At 42.4% G+C, this 27,731-nt stretch overlaps 1 protein-coding gene across 3 annotated transcripts in view; it reads left to right on the top strand.

The window, feature by feature from the left end:
* The window catches only part of ADCY8 (adenylate cyclase 8), a 149,413-nt gene that overhangs the window by 92,000 nt on the left and 29,682 nt on the right, over positions 1–27,731 (top strand). For 2 of the 3 annotated variants that reach the window (XM_081949855.1, XM_081949854.1), the window contains exons 8-9: positions 10,834–11,031; positions 26,694–26,794. In XM_081949855.1, coding sequence (XP_081805981.1) covers positions 10,834–11,031; positions 26,694–26,794 — 299 coding nt within the window. The remainder of the gene's footprint in view (positions 1–10,833; positions 11,032–26,693; positions 26,795–27,731) is intronic. The other variant, XM_081949856.1, reaches the window with a different exon arrangement.

Raw genomic sequence — 27,731 nt, 5'->3', positions numbered from 1 at the left:
GGGTGTATACACTGAAGATATTTATGTATGGTTAATCATACAGTCAGCCAGGTGATTAGACTGGATTCAGCATTTTTGTCCACTTATCGAGTCCTTCCCAAGGACCTGAGATAGGCAGAAGTGGATGTTTAAGTAATTGTTATAGTATGTCACACAGACAGCTAGAAGTTCAGACTGAATTTGGCATTTTTGTCCGCCTATTGAGTCCTTCCCAAAGACGTAGGATAGGTACTGTAAATGTGGATGTTTGATGGTATTACAGATATTGTCACAGGATGTAAGCTGTTCTGAGTAAACTGCCTTTTGCAATTGATGGTCAATTTGTCAATGCCAATAGTGTTCAAAAGGTGCTCCAATTGTTGTTGTTTTTAAAATCAGAATAGAGCTGTTTTTAAAATCAGAATAGAGTCCATGTCATTTCTGACTCTAGGGGGCAGTGCTCATCTCCATTTCAAAGCCAAAGAGCCAGCACTGTCCAAAGACATCTCCGTGGTCATGTGGCCGGCATGACTTAATGCCGAAGACGCACAGAACGCGGTTACCTTCCCACCAAAGGTGGTCCCTATTTTTCTACTTGCATTTTTATATGCTTTCGAAGTGCTAGGTTGGCAGAAGCTGGGACAAGTAACGGGAGCTCACACCATTACGCAGTGCTAGGGATTCGAACCGCTGAACTACCAACCTTTCTGATCGACAAACTCAGCATCTTAGCCATTGAGCCAACCTGTTAGGTTAGGGTTAGGGTTCCCTAAATAGAGCATTTGGGCCTTGTGAGTCCAAATTTACAATTTATAGTGTGTTGGATGACCACAATTGTTGTGTGTACAGGAATCTGTTAACTATACTCTGTCTACATGGCTTCAAATTGGATGAAGGATCATGGAATATTTAGACTGGCCCATTTTTGGTGGGAAAATTTCTCTGGAATATTTTAGAAAGAGGTTGTGCTCTTTTGAACATCCCCACTATCTACTATTCTGCTATTTCTGTTAGAAATCAAAACTGAAGTTGTAATTTAGAAATTGCATTTCAGCAGGATTTATTCCTCCCTTGTATACCTCCGTGCAAATCCTACGCATGCCTATTTGAGAAAAATAAAAATAGGAATACTGTAGTACTATACTTTATGGAAATTCTGCTCCCCTTGATGCCAAAAAATGGTGTTCAAAATAGCTAAAAATAATAAAAAAAATATCGCTCCAAAGAGAATTATAATTAAAATAATCCCAGAGTTTAAAAATAGGATAAAGATGTTGAGCCGAAGGATGACTAAGTTTAAAAAGCAGGTTTCTAAAAGTTGCTTGGGGGAGGGGAAATGATAGTAAATGGCATTTTTAGGATAACACAGAGCATTGCTTGCAACCTGATCTTCTAAAGCAGTGTTTCTCAAACTTGGTGACTTTAAGTCCTGTGGACTTCAACTCCCAGAATCCCCCAGCCAGCTGGGGGAAGGACATGTGGAAGGAGATGGGTGATAGGAATGATGAGAAGATTAATCGCAATAGTAATGCAGACTTAGTAAATAATTTGAAAGTGTTGTGGGAATTAGTTGTTTAGCAGAGTGATGTGATTCGGGGAAAAACTGTCCTTGTGTCTAGTTGTTCTGGTGTGCAGTGCCCTATAGCCTTGTTCTGAGGGTAGAAGTTGAAACAATTTATGTTCACAGCCCTCTTTTTGACTCCTGCAGTATACAGGTCCTCAATGGAAGGCAGATTGGTTTCTGAAGTTCTGATTATCCTCTGAAGTCTGTGTCAGTCTTGTTGGGTTGCAGAACCAAACCAGACAGTTTGGACCATGTTATTGGATGTGTGACCTGGGGGACATGAACTTTGGGTTTTGATTTGGGTGGGGAAAACCTCAGGTCATTTACAGACGGTTTTCCATGTGGCATTCCTAATTAAAAACAACAAAAATCTTACTCTGTAAGATATTTATCCTATCCCAGCTTTCTCTTAGGAGCTCAAAATGGCACATCTCCTCCTACTTTTCTCCATAAAAAAAACCCCTGTGAGATAGATCTGAAGACCCCCAAGAGTTGAACTGATCAAAAATGATCCGTGAAACATCCATAACTGAGAGTGGACTTGGATCCGGATTTATCCCAGGTTCATTTTTTCTTTCTTTCCAGGAATCTGTTTGGATTCCTTTTCATTCTATGTGTGACCAACTCTCCTTACTGGCTTCCTGCATTGAGCGTGGTTTACTGTAATTAGATATTATAAAAGTGGAGAAAATTGAGAACAGATTGCTGGGCAATTTTGTCTGCTGATTTGCAGACACCTTCATTTGCAAGGCATGAAACAGAATATAAATGGTTCCTATTAATGCTTCCTACTTCTGGTAATCTTACTATGCCTGACCTATTTCCTTTGTCTCGTGGTTTTCCTTTAAGACTTCAGGGATATATTGGGTTCTCCCCCTTTTTATATCCTAGCATCCCTGGGTGTTAGATCAGACTGAGTTCTTTGGGGTCATTATGTTATTGTGTAGGGATCATGATATTCTCCCTACCTCTGATTAGGCGCATTCATCTGAACATCAGAATAGAATAGAACAGAACAGAATAGACTCAGGGGTGGGTTTCATTTTTTTTTATTACTGGTTCTGTGGGCATGGCTAGGTGGGGGTCATATGACTGAGTGGGTGTGGCCAACTTGGTGTCACTCATGTACATTCACCTCTGATGAATCTCCTACAACTTCCGAAGGCAACTTCTGTTCCATGGGTTGATTGCTCTCACTGTCAGAAAATTTCTCCTTATTTCTAGGTTGAATCTCTCTCTTTGTTCGGTTTCCATCCATTATTCCTTGTCTGGCCTTCAGGTGCCTTGGAAAATAGCTTGATCCCCTCCTCTCTGTGGCAGCCCCTCAAATATTGGAACACTGCTATCATGTCTCCCCTGGTCCTTCTCTTCACTAGACCAGAGTCTTCCTTCTGTCTCCCGAGGACCATTTCTCCTGTCTCCCAAGGTCCCACATACCATTCATTACAGGAACACAGTTGGGATGCAAATCACATTAAAAAGAGCCCACCTTTTTCCTGCAAAGTTGAAAAATCCACTTCGTAGATCTACACGGCTATGCAGCTGAAAGCAGGAACATTATTTAGCAATTCTAATAAGATACCTGCATGAAAGACTCATCCATGCTCAAATCTGATGTTCATATAGGGTTCATTATTATTCATTATTCTATGCTTGTGTCCTTTACAATGCATAAACTCCTCCTGCTGGTACTGTAGTGTGGAAAATTTGATTGAAATCAGGGTTAACGGTTAGGAGCAAATGACACTGTAAAAATAGTAGTGATACTTTGTCCCAGTATTGCTCAAGGACTTCCTTTTATAGCAGGTCGAACATACACATGGGATATGTGAAATCTATAGGGTGTGTGCAAATATGCTGAGGCGCACAGTCTTCTTTGTGGCTATGAAGCATAATTTTTAACGTCGGCAGTGGGGGGAAAATCAAAGAACTGTAGTTCACAGCAAAATGTGTTTCCATGTAAGAACTGCAGTGGAAGGACAATAATGAAATAGTGTGATTTTAGGATCAGTGTTGTTGTTGTTTCTGTTGTTTCTGATGAGTTCTGTCAGTTCTCATCATTTATCACTGTTGTTTAGGGAAATTATCAGTCATCCAGGTGATGGTTGTTCCAAAGTTGCTTTTTTTCAAGAGGCAAGTGGACTTTCTTTGTTGTTCCTTGAAGACGTTTCACTTCTCATCCAAGAAAAACCAAAAGTACACATGTAGATTCGGTGAAACCAGGCTTAATAGCAGTAACTGTGAGAGGAATCTTGGAGCCTTAATGGACAACCAATCCAATATGAATCAACAGTGTGAAGCCAATGCAATATCACGCTAGAAAGCCTTAGTAAGACCACACCTAGAATGCTGCATCCAGTTTTGGTCACCACACTGTAAAAAAGTTGTTGAGACTCTAGAAAAAGTGTAGAGAAGAGCAACTAGGATGATTAGGGGACTGGAGACTAAAACATATGAAGAATGGTTACAGCAACTGGGCATGGCTAGTCTAGTGAAGAGAAGGACCAGGGGAGACGTGATAGTAGTGTTCTAATATTTGAGGGGCTGCCACAGAGAGGAAGGGGTCAACCTGTTTTCCAAAGCACCTGAAGGCCAAACAAGGAATAATGGATGGAAACTGAACAAGGAGAGATTCAACCTGAAAATAAGGATAAAATTTCTGAAGGAACAATCAACCAATGGAACAGTTTGCATTCAGAAGTTGTGGGAACTTCATCACTGGAAGCTTTCAAGAAGAGACTGGACTGCCATCTGTCAAAATGGGGTAGGGTCTCCTGCTTGGGGGGGTGGACTAGATAACCTACAAGGTCCCTTCCAGCTTTGTTCATCTGTAAAGGATATCTGTAGAAACAAAGAGAGCCCAGTTGCCTCTTGAAAAAAGCAACTTTGAGATTTATCACTCTTGGCCATGCTGACTAAAGGTGATGTGGGTTGAAATTCTACAAGTTGGAAAGCCCTAGCTTTTGAAACCTTCATTTTCAGTGGGGATGGCTCAAGCTAGTGTTTCTCAATGTTGGGAAGTTCAAGCTTTATGGACTTTAACTTCCGGAATTCTCCAGCCAGCATGCTGGCTAAGGAATTCAGGGAGTTGAAATCCATACAGCTTAAAGATGCTACGATTGAGAATTAGTGGTTAAGGTTTATGCTGGAAGATGATATAATGATGGTCGGTAAAGAGAAAGGAGGAAGAAGAAGTGGATGGGAAGAAATTTCCTTTTTTAAAATTTATTTTTATTTTTTGTTCTCTATGTTCTTTATATATCTCTATAGGTATACATTCACATAGTTATTATTCTTTTTTACATTCGTCATTCTTATACATTTGTCATTCCATTTACAGGGTTATAACATACCGTTTGGGTTTCTTTGTTTATCATCCCTCGCCTGTTTTGACACCACCTTCTTTTCCCTTTCTTTTCTCCCTCCCTCCCTTCTCTACTTCCTTCCTTCCTCTCTCCTTTCCTTTCCTTCTTCCCTTACCTCTCCCCTACCCCTCTCTTCCTCTTCCCCTTCTTGCCCTCTCTCCTTCTCTTTCCCTCCCTTCCAAACTTCCTCTCCTTTCCTCTTTCTTCCTTCCCTCCGCTTCCTCTCTTCTCCTCTCCTCCTCTCTTTCTTTCTTTTTCTATTGTTGTAGGTCTCTTCCCACTCTTAATTTTTTATTTTCTTGAGATGGTATTTCTGCAGACTCAAAAATAATTGAATATCATTTCTTGTTCCCTTTCCTTCGATGAGAAGAAATTTCTTGATGGAGACATTACTAAATATTGCCTTCATTCTCTGCTTCCAACAAGAAATGGAGACAGAGGTTCTGGCCATCTTTGCTCATCTCTAGGCAGGCTACTCAATTGTATGGACTTATTTACAAGCCTGAGACGGAGTGGCATAGTGGCCAAGATGCTTGCCTCCCACTCGGAAAGTGGAGAGTTCAATCCTAGGTGGTGGCAGGGCGTAAAAAAAAAATATCTGATGTGAACTCTGCATAGATGTCAGAAAAGGCATCCAGGCAGAAAATGCTCAACTCCATCCAATTGCCCGACTCTACCCCAAACTAAGGGAAGGGATTACACAGTCAAAGAGTCAAAAGGCAGCTTACAAGCCTGAGATAGGCAGTGACCTCCCCTTCTAACTCCAGGGCTTGAGGTCTCTCAAGTGAAAGAACCACGCAAAGGGATTCATCACAAAATAAATATTTATTGTGTTTCTATATAGAATTATTGATGGAATTTATTGCCCTGTGATGTGCTGATGGCCATTACATTAATGAGTCAAGGGAGTGGCTTTGAGGGGTCCTTGATGCCCTCTGACCTTGCTTGTTTTGTTGCAGATGTTTTATTATCCAAAGTAGATAACATCACCAGTGCTAGGAGAGACAGTCTTACGTAGCTTGGTAATGAAACACCTGCAGGAAAACAGCCAAGTTCAGAGACTGCCAAGGATCTCTCATCTCAACCCTGAGCTGCAAATATTCTCTTGAAGAGTAGATTGATCAGTAGTTTTAGCGAGGATGATAAATACCTCCTCCATGTTCAAAGAGATTCTTCCTCTGAATGACAGTTTCTGGAGGCCAAACAATTAAGGAAGGCTTTCAACCTGTTAATAGACCTTCAAAGGACTACTTTATTGATGTAGTTAGGGTCAAGGTATGGAGACACGGTGGCTCAGTGGCTAAGATGCTGAGCTTGTCAATCAGAAAGGTCGGCAGTTTGGCGGTTCGAATCTCTAGCGCTGCGTAACGGAGTGAGCTCCCGTTACTTGTCCCAGCTTCTGCCAACCTAGCAGTTCGAAAGCACGTAAAAAATACAAGTAGAAAAATAGGAACCACCTTTGGTAGGAAGGTAACAGTGTTCCATGCACCTTCAGCGGTGAGTCATGCTGGCCACATGACCACGGAGATGGACGGCGCTGGCTCTTCGGCTTTAAAATGGAGTTGAGCACCGCCCCCTAGAGTCAGGAACCACTAGCACATATGTGCGAGGGGAACCTTTACCTTTACTTTAGGGTCAAGGTGCATTTGTAATCTGCCTCTCTGTATTAAACGCGTATTAGTTTGGTGGAGTCAGAATTTGTGAAAGTAAGAAATAGTTTAAAGTTGGGATGCTTTTGCACATTTATTTGCAAGTAGAACTTGCTGATCCTTGAAGCAAATCTGAAAAAGTTTAAAAGGATTCAAAGATGGTGTCAGAATGGAACCATCTTCTTTCCTTATGAAACATTCTATTCATCATATCTTCAAATGGACATCACCACATGGAACAAGTAATATAGGAGTTTTTGTAACATCCTGCCTTCAAAAGATCGGTATTAATCAGTCTGAGTTTTTGCCTCATTCCTTCAAGTCGCTCTTGAGAAGCTGTCATGCCCTGGCGTTTAAACATTTTGAAGGAACAAAAGCATGCTGTATGGGGGCTTTTTTGTTTTTTGTTTTGAAACCTTAAATGCAATGGCTCTCTCTCATTTCCTGCAGATCTTGTTGCTCTCTGAGTTTGGATGTTTTCTTTTAGATGTTTCATTACCCAGTTGGTAACATTATCAGTCTGCAAGAAAGCAACAAAGCACAGAGAACACCAAGGATTCTACAGTTCAACCCTGAGCTACCAATATTCTCCCCCCTCCCTCATTTTATAAAGCTACTGTCTGATAACCCGGGTATTTATTTATGGGGGGGGGGGATGTCTGGACCAAATGTAATTTCTAATGTTGGATTTTCCATCTTACCAAAGGGAACCCCCTTGTGGAGTACTGTGAAGCCATTTCCATGGCAACTCCACTGCACTGTACAGTAGAAGCCATTTTACGGCAATACAGTAGAAGCCATTGTACGGCACAACAGGCTGTATCTTAACAGAACACACACCCCGGGAAGTGTTAGGGGTGTCTTATCCCCACAGTATTTGTCTCCAGAGAGTAAGTGATCTCTGTACCAAGTTTGGTTGAAATTGCTCAAGGCATTCCAACAGTTCTCAATGGAACTGCATCTACATGGAGGGAAGTATGCAGTGGAGTACCCCAAGGCTTTGTTTTAGGCCCAGTACTCTTCAACATCTTCATCAATGATTTGGATGAGGGAATAAATGGGGAACTCATCAAATTTGCAGATGATACCAAGCTGGCAGGAATAGCCAACACTCCAGAAGATAGGCTTAAGATACAGAAGGATCTTGACAAACTTGAACATTGGGCACTATCTAATAAAATGAAATTCAATGGTGAAAAGAGTAAGGTTCTACATTTAGGCAACAAAAACGGAATGCACAGGTACAGTATAGGTGATACCTTGCTCAGTAGTAGTAACTGTGAAAGGGATCTTGGAGTCCTAGTGAACAACCATTTAAATATGAGCCAGCAGTGTGCAGCAGCTGCCAAAAAAAGCCAACACAGTTCTAGGCTGCATCAACAGAGGGATAGAATCAAGATCACGTGAAGTGTTAATACCACTTTATAATGCCTTGGTAAGGCCACACTTGGAATACTGCATTCAGTTCTGGTCGCCACGATGTAAAAAAGATGTGGAGACTCTAGAAAGAGTGCAGAGAAGAGCAACAAAGATGATTAGGGGACTGGAGACTAAAACATATGAAGAACGGTTGCAGGGATTGGGTATGTTTAGCTTAAGAGAAAGAAGGACTAGGGGAGACATGATAGCATTGTTCCAATATCTCAGAGGTTGCCACAAAGAAGAGGGAGTCAAACTATTCTCCAAAGCACCTGAGGGTAGAACAAGAAGCAATGGGTGGAAACTAATCAAGGAGAGAAGCAACTTAGAACTGAGGAGAAATTTCCTGACAGTGAGAACAATTAATCAGTGGAACAGCATGCCTCCAGAAGTTGTGAATGCCCCAACACTGGAAGTCTTTAAGAAGATGTTGGATAGCTATTTGTCTGAAGTGGTATAGGGTTTCCTGCCTAGGCAGGGGGTTGGACTAGAAGACCTCCAAGGTCCCTTCCAACTCTACTATTGTATTGTATTGTTATGCTGGAACACACACACACACACACACACAAACAGCCATTTTTATATATATAAAGAAAGAAAGAAGAAGATAATGCTGTTCTAGATGTTTTTACAAGCATAACTCCTCTCTTTCCCACTCATCCCTTCTTCTTCTACTTTTTAATTTATTTATTTGGAGTTACACAGAAGTCATTTATACTCAGAAAAACATTATGTATAATATGGAAATAAACCCTAGCCAGAAGCATGGCTTAAAAAGCGGCATACTTCTAATAAATGTGTGGAATGGAGAATTTCAGCAGGCATTGGCTGTGCATAATTAGCAGAGATGTGCAAATCAGCCAAGATCCAGTTTGAAGCATTTTTTAACAGAACAGAATAACAGAGTCGGAAGGGACCTTGGAGGTCTTCTAGTCCAACCCCCTGCTCAAACAGGAGACACTATACCATGTCAGAGAAATGATTGTCCAATCTCTTTTAAAAAACAAAAAATGGGGGTGGGGGAGCAGGACCCTTGAAGAAAAGATTGCTTAATCCAGGTGAGAAGAAAAATGTGAGAAGATGACAGCTAAGCCACGCCCAGACTTCTTACTTAAGTTTATGTTTCAATTCTCTGCACAGATCTGTTAAAGCTCCCATTGGCTGACTTAGTTGCTGTGCCTATTCATTGGCTGACCTTGTTCCCATGTCTCTCCCAGTCATGAATATTTTAACATGTGCTCCCGTTACTTGTCCCAGAGTCTGCCAACCTAGCAGTTCGAAAGCATGTAAAAATGCAAGTAGAAAAATAGGGATTACCTTTAGTGGGAAGGCAATAGCGTTCTGTGTGCCTCTGGTGCTTAGTCATGCAGACCACATGACCACGGAGACATCTTCGGACTGCACTAGTTCTTCAACTTTGACACGGAGATGAGCACCAGCCCCTAGAGTCAGGAATGACTAGCACATTATATGCCAGGGGAACCTTTGCCTTCACCTTGCTGCATAGAAACAGGGAACAAACTTCACACTCCTAGAAATGATGATGTTACCTAGTCAGGTAATGAAATGTCTGCAAGCACACCACAAAGCTCAGAGAGCACCAGAGTTCTTCTTGTGTCCAGGGCAGGGCAGATATGTCAGCATGAATCCCACCAAATGACTGATCAAAGATTTGGGGTGATGTAGCCAGTTCTAACGTGGATACAGTCCTTTTCTTCCTGGGATCATGTGTTCATGTTCATCATATACTCCTTTATAATATAAGCCATGGTGATGCAGTGGTTAGAATGCAGTACTACAGACTACTTCTGCTGACTGCTGGTTGCTTGCCGTTCGGCAGTTCGAGCCTCACCAGGCTCAACCTTCCATCCTTCAGAGGTCAGTAAAATGAGGAACCAGGTGATTGGAGGGGGGGGGGGAGAATATGCTGATTCTGTAAACTTCTTAGAGAGGACTGTAAAGCACTGTGAAGTGGTATATAAGTCTTAGCACTAAGTGTGATTGTTAATTGGATAAGAAAAAGCCCATGATAGGTGTCCTGCTTTGAACAACATTGCAGTGAATTTCATAGGTTAACTTACTGTGGCCAACTCATTGCAGGACAACCCACCACCACCAACTTTCTGTAGGACAAGAATTGCACTAATTTCGAAGAAATGTTGGAATAGAATCATACCAGAAAGAATGCAAAAGGAGGGACAAAAGCAAATGCAAATGACAAACATTTAAATAATTAAGTTGAATTGTTGAATTGTCCTGCAGCAAATTGCCCCACGGCAAGGTATCTTGCGGCCACGGTGAGTTCACCATGGTGAGTTGCCCACCGTGAGTTCACCATGGTGAGTTGGACGTGATGAATTCACCATGGTGAGTTGGTCATGATGAGTTCACCATGACAAGTTGGCCCTGGGAAGTTCACCATGGCAAGTTGGCCATAATGAGTTGACCACGGTGAGTTGACGATGACAAGTTCACCATGGTGAGTTGCCCATGACATGTTCACCATGGCTAGTTGGCCAAAGTGAGTTTTCCCATTCCATACCCAACTTCATTCTCTCTTTTAAAGCAATGATTGGGAAGATGAATGTTAAGCAGGCAAACCAAGAGGCTTGAGACCACTTGAAAAGATGCCACCCTGAGAGTTGGCTTGTTCTCAGATACCCTTTGCTAGCTGAGCCTCCTCCTCTTCCTCCTCCTCCTCCTAAAACATTCAGATGGCTGGATGAATGAATTGCATGGGATGCTGTTTAACAGTTTGCAGTGCAACTTGATCATTGAAAAGAACAGAACATTTTGCATTCTTTTAACCCACAAGGGGACTAGCCGGTTTATTCTTTTTGCATGTGCTTTCCCCTAGACTCTGGCTGCCCTAACAAGAAATTCAATAAATCTACTTCCAAACCATCTTGCACAAGCTTTGCATGTCCAGTCTGGGCCTGAGGAAATTAACAAGCGAATAGAACACACCATCGACTTGCGGAGTGGCGATAAGTTGCGAAGAGAGCATATCAAGCCTTTTTCCCTGATGTTTAAAGACTCTGGCCTGGAACATAAGGTAGCTGGGTCTTGATAGATTGACTTTTGCCATCTCAGATTGACTTGCAGGGACCGTTGATTAGCAAAGACCAAATGGTGGCGGGTTTCACTTCTAAATTCCCCCTTCCCTTTCTTCCCATCTCTCAAAGATGGAACTATTAAGACTCCTTATAAGGGACGTGGTGGCTAAGACCCTGAGCTTGTCAATCAGAAAAGTGAGCAGTTCGGTGGTTCGAATCCCTAGCGCCGAGTAACAGAGTGAGCTCCCGTTACTTGTCCCAGCTTCTGCCAACCTAGCAGTTCGAAAGCATGTAAAAATGCAAGGAGAAAAATAGGGACCCCCTTTGGTGGGAAGGTAACAGCATTCTGTGCGCCTTCAGCATTTAGTCATGCCAGCCATATGACCACGGAGATGTCTTCAGACAGCACTGGCTCTTCGGCTTTGAAACGGAGATGAGCACCGCCCCCTAGAGTCAGGAACGACTAGCACATTTACCTTTTATAAGATTCCTTCAGACACGAAGGGTGCAGATCCCGAGATCTGTGATCCTGAAAGCTTAATGAAAGCTGAAAGCTGCCACCAAAAGTTGCCCCCACCCCAACCCCAGCCATCTTGGATGGAATCAGAGAAGGAAAACTGAAATATATGGAAGGTGTGGCGGTCACCCTTTTTAATAAATTATGGTTTAATTAAGTCAGATGTAGGGTTTTCCTTCTTTTCTCCAGGGACAACAGTCTTTCTTTGTCATCAGCAGGTGACCTCCAGAGGCTAAATGTGGCCCTGCGAAAAGTTGCCCATGCTTAGCTAGGTCAGATGAAGACTTAAGAGATGCCTTTGCACCACAGGCTAAACTTAGAGTGAAAGATAGAGGTGGAGGTGAACAGCCATTGGTTCAGGATGGTGTAGGGTGGAAGGGGAGGTGGAGGAGGAGGTGGGAATGGAAATGGAGGTAGAGATAGAAGTGGAGGTGGAGACAGAAAGAGAGAGAAAGAGAAAGAAAGCTAGAGAGAGAGGAGAGAGACAAAGAGGTACAGAGAGAGATAAAGATGGTGATAGACCTTTTGTGCAAAAGTGTAACATGTTTGGTTACTTACAGTTTAATCCAGCAATGGTGAACCTTTTTTGGCTTGCGTGCCATAAGTGGGGGGAGCGCAGGGGGGGTCGTGTGCGGGTGTGCCACACCCATAATGCAATGCATGACCCCCCAGTGCGCATGCGCACACTACAGGCGTGACCCCCCCATTTTTACATGCTTTTTTCGCCCTCCCCAGGCTCCAGAGGCTTTATAGGAGCCTGGGGAGGGCAAAAACAGCCTCCCCCGCCCCCCGGACGCCCTCCAGAGGCGTCAGGGAAGCCTCCGGACGGTCCCTGAAGCCTTCGGAGCACTCAAAACGATCCTCCGAGCAAACAGGAAGTGACTTCTGGTTTGCTCGGAGGGTCATTTTGAGCGATCCGAAGGTGTCAGGGAAGCTCATCAAGCCTCCGGAGGGCCTCCGGGGGGGCGGGCAAGGCTATTTTTGCCCCCCCCGGCTCCTATAGAGCCTCTGGACCCTGGGGAGGGCAAAAAATGCCTTTTAAAAAGGGTGAACTCAGCTGACAGGGCAGCGCCTCGTGTGCCCTGACAAATGGCTCTGCGTGCCACCTGTGGCACGCGTGCCATAGGTTCGCCATCACTGGTTTAATCAATGGCAGGGGTGTCAAACTCGGGGGCCAGATCCAGCCTGTGGGGTGCTTAGATCTGCCTCCCTGGAAACAATGAAGGACTGGCCCGTGGTGCCTCTGCCAGCAAAAAACCAAAGCTTTCAAGGGCCATGGGTGTCCCTCCCGAGCTCTGTTTTCACTGGCAGAGGAATGCAGGGCTGCAGGAGACCATCGCAGCAGGAAACAGGAGCCCATTTTCATTGGCAGAGCGTTCGGCCCACCACAGCTGCCCCCCGACACCAGTGATGTTGAGCTGGCCATGCCCACCTCGACTCCCCAAAGTCAAACACAACCACGATGCAGCTCTCAATGAAATTGAGTTTGACACCCCTAATCTATGGTGTGAACCCCAAAATAAATATACAGATAATTTTTGACTTACAACCGTTTAATCAGTGACGATGTTTGACATTACAGCAGCACTGAAAAAAGTAACGTAACAACTGGCCCTCGCACTTACAATTGTTGCAACCTTCCCCCTGTCATGTGTTCTGAAATTGGGTACTTGACAAATGGCGTGCATTTACAACAGTTGCAGCATCCCAGGGTGTGGTGGCCAATGGCAACTTTCTCAGCCATCTTCTGGCAAGCAAAATCAATGGCGTAAGCTGGATTCGTTTAACTCAGGAGTGTCCAAACTTGGGAACTTTAAGACTTGTGGACTTCAACTCCCAGAATTGGGGAATTCTGGGAGTTGAAGTCCACAAGTCTTAAAGTTCCCAAGTTTGGACACACCTGGTTTAACTACTGCATGATTCACATGAGAATGGCAGTGATTCGCTTAACGACTATGGGGGGGAGGGGAAAGGTGGTAAGATGGGGGGCAACTCACTTGTTATTGTGGAACAAGGAACCCAGGAGAGAGGCCATGGGTAAGTGAAAGAGTGGGAGCTTCAGGGAAGCAAAGGTACCCCAGATGAGATCATGTCAACATCTGACATACTGCATTGTTCTTGTTCTGACCTGGGCTTCCTTAGAAAACAAGAAGCAAAGTCTTGGTCCTGGCAAAACCTCTTTTATTTACATGACTGTGAACAGTCAGCAAGGCTTTAACAAACAGTCTTTCAGAGGAATGTTTATCCACACGCACCTTATCTCATTTAAAGCGCTGCCACATAACTACCTTCCAAACACAGGGCAAGGCAAACCTTGGCACAGAGTCTCTTATAATCCCAGACTGATAATGAATGAATTGTTTTCTGCAAAAGCCTACTCCCTGTTCATTCCTCTTTTATTCCTCTGGGAGGGGCCAATCACCTCCAAGGTGTGGCTTTATTCTTAAGTCGACCCTACTTTCTTAGTTGTTTTTGTCTTCTGGCCGCTCTGTGCATGTGCACACTGGGAACAGGCTCCAGCTGTTCTTCTGCCTCACTGCTGTCTAACTCCCTCTCTGCCTCCAACACAGAGCCCTCGTCTGAGCTTTCCTCAACCTCCAGGAGTGGCCCATATTCCTCCACAACCTCCGCCAGCCACAACAGTTCGTGCTTCGCCTTGCCATTACTACAATATACGTCATTTCCTTTGGATAAACAATCACACTTACACATTTATGATTTCCTTATTTCTTCTTTACTTCTTGGTCTCATTTGAGGTTGCTTGGCTTCCCTGAAGCTCCCTTCTTTTCATTTAGCCAAGGTCTCTCCCCGGGGTTCAAAATAACAGAAGTTGGAAGGGACCTTGGAGGTCTTCTAGTCTAACCCACTGCTCCAGCAGGAGACCTTACAACCATCCTGGACAAATGGCTGTCCAATCACATCCTAAAGACCTCCAGTGATGGTGCATCCAACAACTTCTGAAGGCAAAATGTTCCACCAATTAATTGTTCCTTTCTTCTGAGTTTTAGGTTGGATCTTCCTTAGATAGGTTTCCATCCCTTTTTCTACAATTTCCCTTGTTATGAGTTCAGATACTTGAATGATGGTTGGTCTGAAACGGATAACATGAACAGGAAAATTTGGTTGGGCGCACATTGCATGCTAGTCTAGACTAAGAAGATATGAAGCTGTAATGTAATTTATTTTGTTGGGTATCGCATGTGGTGTCGTGTGATATATGTTTTGTGGACTAGGGCATGAGGTTTAGCACGTTTTGTAAACCTGCAAAGTGATAGATAATACAATACAATACAATACAATACAATAGCAGAGTTGGAAGGGACCTTGGAGGCCTTCTAGTCCAACCCCCTGCCCAGGCAGAAAACCCTATACCGTTTCAGACAGATGGCTATCCAACATCTTCTTAAAGACTTCCAGTGTTGGGACATTCACAACTTCTGGAGGCAAGCTGTTCCACTGATTAATTGTTCTAACTGTCAGGAAGTTTCTCCTCAGTTCTAAGTTGCTTCTCTCCTTGATTAGTTTCCACCCATTGCTTCTTGTTCTACCCTCAGGTGCCTTGGAGAATAGTTTGACTCCCTCTTCTTTGTGGCAACCCCTGTGATATTGGAACAATGCTATCGTGTCTCCCCTAGTCCTTCTTTCTGTTAAGCTAAACATACCCAGTTCCTGCAACCGTTCCTCATATGTTTTAGTCTCCAGTCCCCTAATCATCTTTGTTGCTCTTCTCTGCACTCTTTCTAGAGTCTCCACATCTTGTGGAGATAAGACAACAGCAGAGTTGTTAACATTTACACAGAGTTTATATAACTGTATAAATTATGTATAGAGGGAGTATGAATAGTAAGAAACCAGGAACCCAAAGTTACAGGGTGAAACGTTTCTTATAACTTTAAAATGGGATACATCACCTGGGGCTCAGGGTCATAGTAGCCCCCCCCTCCCCAGCACTGATTCTGTGACACACACACACACCCAGCACCTAAGAATATGCTGCTAAAATACAATGCGGAGTGGTCCATTTTCCGTTACTTTTTTTTTCTTTTTCCAAAAATAAGGATGAAAACGGGAGGAAATTGCTCTCTTTCTGATTCTTTTTGCTATAGAATAATGCCCATAAATAATTTTCTAACTATCGTACAAATCAATTATACTCCTGGTGGTTGACTTTATCTGACTTGTTATTAGAATTGGCGAGACCTTAAATCCACTTAGATCAGGGGATGTATTCCATTAAAAGGTCTTGATTGGAATTCATGCGGGACCAGACAGGAGTGGGATTTGGGGGTTCTCCGAACTGCACAGAATCTTAGCTAGTGGTTCTCCGAACCCCTGCAAACACCCAGCAGCCCACCCCTGGAATCTCCTTCTGATCAGTTAGAGATATCAAGGCGTTAGGAAAATAGCACAGCCCAGGTTTGCTACTGTATTCTCGTGCAAGATATGGGGCCTTGAATTTTACCAATACAGATAGTCCTCAACTTATGACCACAACTGAGCCCAAGGTTTCTATGGCTTAAGCGAGAACACTGTTCAGTGTGTTTTTGCCCCATTTTGCAAACTTTCTTGCCCCTCTTGTTAAGTGAATCCCTGCAGTGGTTAAGTTAGTAACACCGTTGTTACGTGAATCGGGCTTCCCTGTCGATTTTGTTTGTCGGAAGGACGCCAAAGTGACCCGCATGACTCCAGGACACCCCAACCGTCATAAGTACATGCCAGTTGCCAAGCATCTGAATTTAGATCACGTGACCATGGGGATGCTGCAACGGTCGTAAGTGTGAAAAATACTCCTAACTGGATTTTTCCAGGGCCATTGTAATGTTCGAATGGTCACTATCAATCAATCCATCAAAATAGAGCTGGAAGGGGCCTTGAAGGTCTTCTAGTTCACCCTCCCCTGCCCTAGATGAACTGTTGTATTAGGTCAGTGTTGGCTAACCTTTTTCTCCTCACCTGCCGAAATTGCCTACGCCCATAATGCAAACTGCCCTGCGCCCTGCACATGCAAACACCACCCTGTGCTCACCCTGCATGCTCGCGACCCCTACCCCCCATTTTGGGCCTAGCACGCCTCCCTGAAGCCTCCTGGGACCAAAAACGGGGTGTGGGGGGCACACTGTACCCCTCCTGCAGTCCCCCCTACCCCCCACCCTATTGCTTTCACGCTCATCTCTTGCATGCGTTGCTGTGGTGTCCCCAATTCAGGTCTGAGCCTGGTGCCAAAGCCAATGATGGATGTCAGACACAAGGTGCAGGTTTTCTGATTGCTTTTTATTGGAGCACTCCAAGGAAAAGGGTTCCTGGCTCATATTTAAATGGTTGTCCAGAGGGATCTTGAAGTCCTAGTGCACAACCATTTAAATAGGAGCCACCAGTGTGCAGCAGCTGCCAAAAAAGCCAACACAGTTCTAGGCTGCATAACCGGAGGGATAGAATCAAGATCACGTGAAGTGTTAATACCACTTTATAATGCCTTGGTAAGGCCACACTTGGAACACTGCATTCAGTTCTGGTCGCCACGATGTAGAAAAGATGTTGAGACTCTAGAAAGAGTGCAGAGAAGAGCAACAAAGATGATTAGGGGACTGGAGGCTAAAACATATGAAGAACGGTTGCAGGAATTGGGTATATCTAGTTTAATAGAAAGAAGGACTAGGGGAGACATGATAGCAGTGTTCCAATATCTCAGGGGTTGCCACAAAGAAGAGGGAGACAAGCTATTCTCCAGAGCACCTGAAGGTAGAACAAGAAGCAATGGGTGGAAACTAATCAAAGAGAGAAGCAACTCAGAACTGAGGAGAAATTTCCTGACAGTCAGAACAATTAGTGGAACAACTTGCCTCCAGAAGTTGTGAATGCCCCAGCACTGGAAGTCTTTAAGAAGATGTTGGATAGCCATTTGTCTGGAACGGTATAGGGTTTCCTGCCTAGGCAGGGGGTTTGACTAGAAGACCTCCAAGGTCCCTTCCAACTCTGCTATTGTATTATATTGTATTGGTCAAAAGGCCAAGAACCAAGAACAAAGGATTAAGAAAGTTTTATACGTTTTCACTAAAGGAGAAGGCGGGACAAGGTGAAATAATAAAAAAATATCCTCTAATAAACATTTTAGCAATAATTCTACAATCTGTTCCATTGGTCTATAGCTGTCCCATTCCTAAGCCTTGGCTAATGAATGCTCCAGGAGTTATCTAATAAACATTTCATTTGCTACTGGCCATCTCTATTCCTAACTTTTAGCTGAGGTCTGCCAGTTGTCTAATTCTTGTTACTTTTATCAACTTTCTAACTACCCATAATTGCTACAAGCTTTACATGTGCATATTTCATGTTGATAAACATTCTTTGTTCTTGCCAGACACACAAACACGCACACACACACACACACACACACACACACCAATTACAGTCTTCCTGATTTACTTTCATGTGTGTGCCATGACCTTGCTTTAGCAGCCAGGCCATCAGCAGAGACCTGAAAATCAGCTGGCCGGCAGGAGGCATGCGCGCATGCACAATGGAGCTAAGCTGGGTGACAGCTCATGTGCCTGCAGAGAGGGCTCCATGTGCCACCTGTGGCACGTGTGCCATAAGTTCGCCATCACAGTACTAGATCCTGTGTCTCAAAATCTGGCAGTGGTTTTCATTCAAATGATTTCTGCTCCATGCTTTCCTCCCCTGTCTAATTTAAAACCTTCAATAGGGACAGGTAATTCATCCTACCAAGATCTTCCGTCTGCCTCTTCTGGCTGGGAAGCCTGTAATTTCCAGGTTCATAGAGCATCCTCTTTTCAAAGCCCCTTCCAGCGTCTCGAGGCTATCTTGATGACAGCCCGATCGCTCTCCAAGGACATCCAAAACCACTTCAGCCCCATCAATTTGTGAAGGACCGAAAAGGAGGGACGCACTTGGCCATCTCTATGACCATCCTTTTCAAGGGAGCAGCAAATGACTTCACGGCTATAAACGTGTCAGCTCGCCTGATTTCTTTTCTCTTTTTTTCCCCCTCTTTATTTTTTTTTTCAAGGTAAAAAGTATCATCTAAAAGGCTGATGGGGTGAACGTTCTGTCACAACAGCTCTCGGGGAGGCTTATTTTTAGATCAAAACAAAATTTGTCCAGCGGAGGCAGGAGACAGAGTTTTGATGGTGTTGTAATCTTCACGGCATGTATTCAACACGTTCAGCGTTCGGTGTGGGGAAGTGGCCCCAGCCCATCCTGATTTCCACCATCCCACCACCCACCCCACCTGGCCTTTAGCCTTTGTCTCTTTTTGGGGAAGAGCTAAATACATAGAAGGGTTTTGAATATGGAGATCAGCTCATTCTCCTGGTGCATTTCACAAACTGCCCTTGCGCTGTTCTGTCACCTGTCTTTCTCCTGTATGTATTTATTTATCAATCTATGTATCTATTAAAATGATAGATGTATTAGCCTATCACAAGCTATGTACGTATCTCTATCATCTATCAAGCTATGTATCCATCCATCCATCTGCCTGTCTATCCATCCGTCCACCCACCCACTCATATCTGTCTCTCTGTCTGACTGTCTGTCTGTCTATCTATTTATCAATCAATTTATGTATCTGTCTTTGTCTCCATATCTATCTATCTATCATCTATCTATCTATCTATCTGTCTGTCTATCTATCTATCTATCTATCTATCTATCTATCTATCTATCATCTATCTATCTATCCATCTAGATAGATAGATAGATAGGTAGGTAGGTAGGTAGGTAGGTAGGTAGGTAGGTAGGTAGGTAGGTAGGTAGGAAGATAGATAGATAGATAGATAGATGATAGATAGATAGATAGATAGATAGATAGATAGATGATAGATAGATAGATAGATAGATAGATAGATAGATAGATAGATAGATAGATAGATAGATAGATAGATAGATAGATAGATAGATAGAAGAGCAGCGGTGGGATTCCAAATCTTTTCCTACCGGTTCTGTGAGAGTGCGTTTTGCATGAGGACAAGCGCCTCGTGCGCCTAACATGTGTCCCAGCACCTTTTGTGATATTCCAATAAGCAAAGTCAGTGGGGAAGTCAGGTTCACTTAATAGCCATGCTACTAACTTAAGATTTGCAAGGATTCACTTAACAACTGCAGCAAGAAAGGTTGTAAAATGGAATAAAAGTCACTTAACAATTGTCTCATTTAGCAATGTAAAATTTCATCTCAATTGTGATCATAAATCAAGGACTACCTATATTATTATCTCTTTTATTCATTAATCATGAAACTCAGTCAACTGAACATTCAAAAATGCATCACAAATACCATTGACTGGTGCTAATGGTTGATGCGGTTTGCTGCCAGCGTCCTAGGTATCAACCAAGGACCTTCTTAAGATGTACGATGTTCCGAGTAGCACAGGTTTTTTTGCAGTTCTCCTGATGTTATTGCCGAAAGCTGCATTTTCTTCATGTGTTTTATAAAATTCCTGGACAAGATACCAAGTGCTCCGATAACAATGGGTATCACTGTTTGCTGTTGTTGTTGTTATTTCTTTTATTCATTAAACATGAAACTCAGTCAAGTGAACATTTAAAGATGTGTCACAGATACCATTGACTGGTGCTAATGGTTGATAGGGGTTGCTGCCAGCGTCTTAGGTGTCAACCAAGGACCTTCTTAAAATACATGATGTTCCTTGTATCACAGTTTTTTGTAGTTCTGCTGAGTTGTTGTTGTTGTTGTTGTTGTTGTTGTTGTTGTTGTTGTTGTTATTATTATTATTATTATTATTATTATTATTATACAATTGTATCACAGCGGCCAGTTGTTTCGCCGGATTTGGCATTGATTACTAGTCGGGCCCCACCCAGGGGCCTAGGAGGTCGTCACATATTTTCGTAATATATGTGCAGATCCAAGCAGTGCAGCTTTTTGCATTTGACTGATGGTGATTTTGTCAAGTTTTAACTGTTTTAAATGTAATTCCAGTGCTTTTGGAATAGCACCCAGTGTGCCGATTACCACTGGAATGACCACTGCTGGTTTGTGCCATAATTGTTGAATTTCAATTTTTAAGTCCTGGTATTTCGCGACTTTTTCATGTTCCTTCTCCTCGACCCTGCTATCACCTGGTATTGCGATGTCTATGATTGTAACCTTATTTTTCTCAACCAGTATGATGTCTGGTGTGTTATGCGCTAGTATTTTGTCTGTTTGTATACAAAAATCCCATAGGATCTTGACCATCTGATTTTCGGTGACTTTTTCAGGCTTATGTTCCCACCAGTTTGTTGTTGTTTCAATATTATAATTTTTGCACAAATTCCAGATTATTATTATTGTTGTTGTTGTTGTTGTTGTTATTATTATTATTCATCACACAGTTAGCCAGATGTTCAGACTGGACTTGGCATTTCTGTCTACCTATCGAGCAGGGATGGCTTGTTCCTGTCATTACTGCCGGTTCGGTGTGTGCAAAAATTCTATGCGTGCATGCACATTTGTACAAAAATAGGTCTGTGCATACTCAAAATGTTTAAAAAAGGGGGAAAAAGACATTTGTGCAATTACAATTGTTCTGTGCATGTGCAGAACTGAAAATCAAGATAGCGACCCCGTAGGAGAACAGGTTCGGGGGGGTGTCAGGCCTGGGTCACTGCTGGTTTCAGTGACACATGCTGCCAAACCACTACCGGTTCAGCCGAATTGGTCCAAACTGGTAGGAACCCACCTCAGCTATCGAGTCCTTATCAAAGACCTGGGATAGGCAAATCTAGATGTTTGATATTTATATTGATTATTATTATTATTGTTGTTGTTGTTGTTGTTGTTATTATTATTATTATTATTATTATTATTATTATTATTATTACTACTACTACTACTACTACTACTATACGATTGTATCACAGCGGCCAGTTGATTCGCCGGATTTGGCATTGATTACTAGTCGGGCCTCACCCAGGGGCCTAGGACGTCGTAACGTATTTTCGTAATATACGTGCAGATCCAAGCAGTGCAGCTTTTTGCATTTGACTGATGGTGATTTTGTCAAGTTTTAACTGTTTTAAATGTAATTCCAGTGCTTTTGGAATAGCACCCAGTGTGCCGATTACCACTGGAATTACCACTGCTGGTTTGTGCCATAATCGTTGGATTTCAATTTTTAAGTCCTGGTATTTCGTGACTTTTTCATGTTCCTTCTCCTCAACCCTGCTATCACCTGGTATTGCGATGTCTATGATTGTAACCTTCTTTTTCTCAACCAGTGTGATGTCTGGTGTATTATGCGCCAGTATTTTATCCGTTTGTATGCGAAAATCCCACAAGATCTTGACCATCTGACCCTCGACGACTTTTTCAGGCTTATGTTCCCACCAGTTTGTTGCTGTTTTAATGTTATAATTTTTGCACAAATTCCAGTGGATCATTTGTGCCACTGAATTGTGCCGCATTTTATAGTCAGTCTGCGCGATTTTTTTACAGCAGCTGAGTATGTGGTCAACAGTTTCATCAGCCTCTTTGCAAAGTCTACATTTGGCATCATCAGAGGATTTTTCGATTTTGGTCTTAATGGCATTTGTGCGGATAGCTTGTTCTTGCGCAGCCAGGATTAGTGACTCTGTTTCTTTCTTTAATGTACCTGCTGTTAACCATAACCAAGTTTTTTCACTGTCCACTTTATCTTTTATTTTTTCCAGAAATTGGCCATGCAATGCTTTGTTCTGCCAACTCTCCATTCTTAATGTTATCACATCTTTTTTGTATTCTTGTTTCGCCTGTTGGGCCTTCAATAGATTTTTGTTCTTTACTTCGATTAATAGATGTTCTTGACTTTCTTTTAAATAATCAGCCAGTGCATGTTTTTCTTCTTCAACTATTTGCTTCACTTGTAATAATCCTCTGCCACCTGATTTCCGGGGTAGGTATAGTCTATCAATATCACCACGTGGATGTAAACTGTAGTGCATTGTCATTAGTTTCCTGGTTTTTCGGTCTAAAATGTCCAAATCAGCTTGTGTCCAGTTAACTATACCAGCTGTGTATCTTATAACTGGTATTGCCCAGGTATTTATGGCCTTGATTGTATTTCCACCATTCAATTTAGATTTCAAAATTTTCCTAACTCTGTTGGTGTACTCTCCCCTGACAATAGTTTTTACTTCTCCATGCTTGATGTTATCCAACTGCAGAATGCCTAAGTATTTGTAGGCTTCATTTTCGTTGCATTTAATTAGTTGGCCATTGGGCATTTCAATTCCCTCACATGCAGTGATTTTGCCCCTTTTTATGGATACAGTGGCACATTTTTCCATGCCAAACTTCATTGAAATATCGGTGCTGAACACTCGGACTGTGTTTGTCAATGATTGGATTTCTATTTCTGACTTTCCATAGAGTTTCAAATCATCCATATATAATAAATGCGAAATTTTTTCGGCTTCTTTGGCTGTTTGGTAGCCTAATTTCATTTTTTTTAAGATTACTGATAGTGGGATCATCGTGATGATGAAGAGAAGAGGTGAAAGTGAATCACCCTGGAAAATTCCTCACTTGATATTAACCATTCCGTAGTTCTCATTCCCTACTGCCAACTCGGTTCTCCATTGTTTCATCGCCTTTTCAGTAAAGGATGTAATATTTTTGCTAATGCCAGTTGTTTCTAAGCATTTTATGATCCAACTATGTGGCAATGAGTCAAATGCCTTTTTGTAATCAATCCAGACCATATTCAAGTTCGTTTTTCTGTTCTTACAATTTTCTAATATCATTTTATCAATTAGGAGCTGATCTTTTGTGCCCCTGCTCCTTCTTTTGTTGCCTTTCTGCTCTACTGGCAAGATGTTGTTTGTTTCCAAATAATCCATAATGTTATCTGCAATAATGCCTGTGAGTAATTTGAAGGTTGTTGGCAAGCATGTTATTGGTCTGTAGTTTTCAGGTATTGTTCCTTTAGTTGCATCTTTCTGAATCAAGTATGTTTTTCCAGTTGTCAACCATTCATCAATTTGGCCATTTTGTAAAATCTCATTCAGTTGCCTGGCCAATATTGCATGTAAACTGGTCAGATATTTGAGCCAGAAACCATGTAATTGGTCCTTTCCAGGTGATGTCCAATTCTTTACTTTTTTTACTCGATTTTTGACCATCTCAGTTGTTATTTCTAATACTTGCATTTGTTTGTTGCCAATGCTTTTCTCAAAGTCATGTATCCATTTTGCTTCCTTATTGTAGTCCTTTGCATTTTCCCACAATTCTTTCCAGAATTCAACTGTGGCCTGCTTTTCTGGTTTTTGACTTTTGGTGTCATCGTTCACATTAAGACTTTGATAAAAACGCCGTTGGTCTGATCGAAATTGCTGATTTTGTTTATACTGGATGATTCGTGCCTCATATCTTTCAATTTTCCTAGCTGTTGCTGTTATCTGCTGTTTTACAATCTCTACAGCTTCATTGATGTTTCTTGTATCCAATCTATACCTTCTGATTAGCTGATCTATAATTTTGTTGTTTCTAAGTCGTTGCTCACGCATGTTCTTCAAATTGCTAGCATCTGCCCTTAATTTTTTGACTTTTTGTTCCATTCGGATTTTCCACTTTGGCTTTGATGCTTTTTCTGTTGTGTAACTAGGTGCTTTGATTTTAATGCCTAGTTCATTAGTGACTATTGCGGCTGCGCTGTACATTAACTGGTTCGTTTCCAAGATGGATCCCAATTCAATTGTTGAAAGCACTGCATTAACCATTTTCATGATAGGGGCCAAAATTTTCTTAGGCACAGTTTTTAATGATGGTAAACGTTGCCGTTCCTTATTAAGCAGAAAATGCTCCATGATCTTGTCCTTCAATTCTTTTTGTTTCTGAGTTAGTTCATCAGTTGGTTCAGTGATAACTGGTTCTGGTGATAGTGTTGTTATTTTCTCCCCGACAGCTTCTTCTGGGAGTTCTACTACAATGCCTTTAGGTGTGTCTTGAGTATCAGTTATTTCTGCTTGTGATGTTGTTTTCTTAGTTTTGCAATTTGCTTGAATTTCCTCAAGTTCAACTTCACTAAACACTTTATTCCGTGTAATAAATCGCCTTTGATCTGCAAGTCGTTCTTCACTAACATTTGAATCTGGATGTTGTTGTTTCCATAATTCATACATTCGCTTTAAATAACCTCTTTTCCCAGGCTCTGAGTTGTAATAACAGGCCATTATGGCACGGTTTTCATCTGCACTATATTTTTGTCGTTTTGTTGGCTGGTCCACTTGTAGCCCACTTGTCGACGGATGTCCAGGGACCTCAACATCCGCCGCGGCCCTTGTTAACCCGCGCGACGACCGATGCGGTATAGAATTTTTATTTGTTTCTTTCACCATGTTATATGGGTTGGCGGGTTTTTTTTATGGGGCCAGGTTGCCAACCTGACCCCAACCCTCCTCCTTTCTCATCCGGGCTTGGGACCGGCAACGGCGGAGTTATTATTATTATTATTATTATTATTATTATTATTATTATTATTATTATTATTATTATTATTATTATTATTATTTAAGATGAGACTGCAGAATCCGATATTGCCATTAGATGCACTTCTTCCTACTTATCTGTCTGCATTTCTAGATGACTATTTTGCTTCAATGGGGCCACCATCCTTTAAAAAAATGTGCATCTAATTAGGTGACAAAGCCATCTTAGTACAGTTCTGGTACAAAGGTGGAATTACTGCTCTCCTAGGGTTGTGAGGGGGGGGCACGCCATTCTTTAATGGGTCTTGCAAGCATGTTTGTTTTGATGGGATATTTCTTCTTATGGATGTCAAACAATATATTGAATGGTGGGTCCTTGGTGCTCTCTGTGCTTTGTTGTTTTCTTGCAGACGTTTCATTACCCAACTAGGTAATATCATCAGTGCTAGTAAGGAGTTGGGTTTGCTCTCAGTTTATATTCTAGTACTGTGATGGCGAACCTATGGCATGTGTGCTCAAAGTGGCACGTGAAGCCATGTTGCCTGGCATGTGCCGCCTTGCCTGTTTCTGGCACACATGTGCACATGATGATCAGCTGTCCTTCGCATGCATAGCAGTGCCAAAACCCTGTGCATGCATGTGTGCCAGCTAGCTGATTGTCGAGTGCACATGTGTGCCAGAACCAGGGGTGGGTTCCTGCCAGTTCTAACCTCTTCTATAGAAGAGGTTCCACAAATCTACAGTGCCATTTAGAACCAGTTCCAGCTCCCGCCCCACTCCCGTCCGCACATCATCAAGATGGAGAGCGAGAGGAGGAATTCTGGGAGTTGAAGTCTACAAGTCTTAAAGCTGTCAAGTTTGAACACCCCTGAGGGTTTTTTTTCCTAAAGGGCTAGGGGTGCAAGGGTCTTGTAACTTGACAGCTTTAAGGCTTGCATGCTTCAAGTGCCAGAGTTCCTGACCCAATTTTGGTTGCTAAGCAAGAGCGTTGTTCAGTGAGTTTCACCACATTTTACAAGTTGGCTACGCCCACCCAGTCACATGGCTGGCAAGCCACTCCCACACGGTCACATGGCTGGCAAGCCACTCCCACCTGGTCACATGGCCAGAAAGCCACTCCCACCAAGCAGGCCACACCTACAGAAGAGGTTCTAAAAAAATTTGAAACCCACCACTGGTCAGAACCCAGAAGTTCGGCTTTTCTGGAGCACGGTCTCTTCACACATGCAGTAGGTGGGTGTGCATGCACAATAGAACACAGATGTTCAACTTTTCGAGAGTGTGGGTGCGATGTGCACACGCATGACATTTCCACGTGACCTTTTCGGTACTCAGTGCCGAAGAGGTTCGCCATCACTGTTCTAGTAGCTAGAATATAAACTAGAATATAAACTGAGCTAGGATATAAATTGAGAATTAACCCACTCCTTACTAGCACTGATGATGTTACCCAGTTGGGTAATGAAATGTCTGAAAGAAAACAACCAAGCACAGAGAGCACGAAAGATCCCCCCCTCCCATTCCAACCCTGAACTACAAATATTATCATTTATTAATATGCTGAATACTTATACCGGGCCGGCAATATGCTTCCTTTACTGAGCTGGGTTTGCTAATTTCTCAGAAGCCTCGTCTCCTTGCCTTGCTCTGTTTCTAGAGTTAATTTAGAAGCTTCACTTACTGGATTCCCTTTCTGTGTTTCTGTTTTCTCTTTCAGTACTCCCAAATGAGGGACGAGGTGTTCAAGTCAAACTTGGTGTGTGCATTAATTGTCTTGGTGTTTATCACCGCCATCCAAAGTCTACTTCCTTCTTCAAGGTGAGTTCCATGGTTTGGAATGGAGAGATTAGTTGGAGTTGGGGGTAAACGTTCTATTTTGTGGCAGTTTCTTTTTTAAAAAAAAAATATTATTATTTGCATATAAATGTATTGAATGCAGTGTGATTGTCCTGGCGTTTCACTTGCCATGAAAACCAAAGTGAAAAACAAATAACATATGTGTGTGTGTGTGTGTGTGTGTGTGTTTGTGTTACAACCCCTGGTATGCCCAAATATGGGAGGGAGCTCACTACTCCCTCTGTCTGTCATTCGCCCATCACAGAAAACCATCCAGACAGAAACCCATATTTTTATTTTTAATGTTGCCTTTTTATATTTGTGTTGTATTTGTGCTGATAAATAAATAATATATATATATAATTTAAACAGTGCTCGAGTTGTAGGGTAATTTTGACCATCATATTCATTCTTATAAACCTGCATATATAGTCTCTCTTTCCGAGCCAACCTAACCTAATTTTTCCGTTTTGCAACTTCCACCTGGTTCTTCTTAACCATTGGTAGAATCTGTTCCATGTGTCGTAATATTCTGTCTCTCCTTTGTCTTTTATTTTTAATGTTAGTCCATCCATTTCTGCACAGACTAATAACTTCCTTATTATCTCCTCCTCTGAAGGGGTGTTTTCACTCTTCTACTGCTGTGCGTACACCGTTCTTGCTGTGGTCAGGATGTGTAGTATTAAGTATATTGTCCCTTTATTGTAGCCATCTGGTATAATGCCTAATAGAAGTAATTCTGGCTTGGACTCTACACATCGCCTAACCATTTTTTTCTTACCACTTCTGAATTTGTATCCAAAATTTCCTTGCTTTTTTTACAGGTCCCATCACGTGTGGGTCTATTTTATGACAGCTCTAGAGCATAGGATAACTAGGTTCCTGCAAAAGATAGTTATCGTTTATCATTGTAATGATT

The sequence above is a fragment of the Natrix helvetica genome, assembly GCF_964273705.1.
Source record: "Natrix helvetica genome assembly, chromosome: 4".
NCBI classification, from domain to species: domain Eukaryota; kingdom Metazoa; phylum Chordata; class Lepidosauria; order Squamata; family Natricidae; genus Natrix; species Natrix helvetica.
This window is presented reverse-complemented; position numbering and strand designations above follow the sequence as displayed.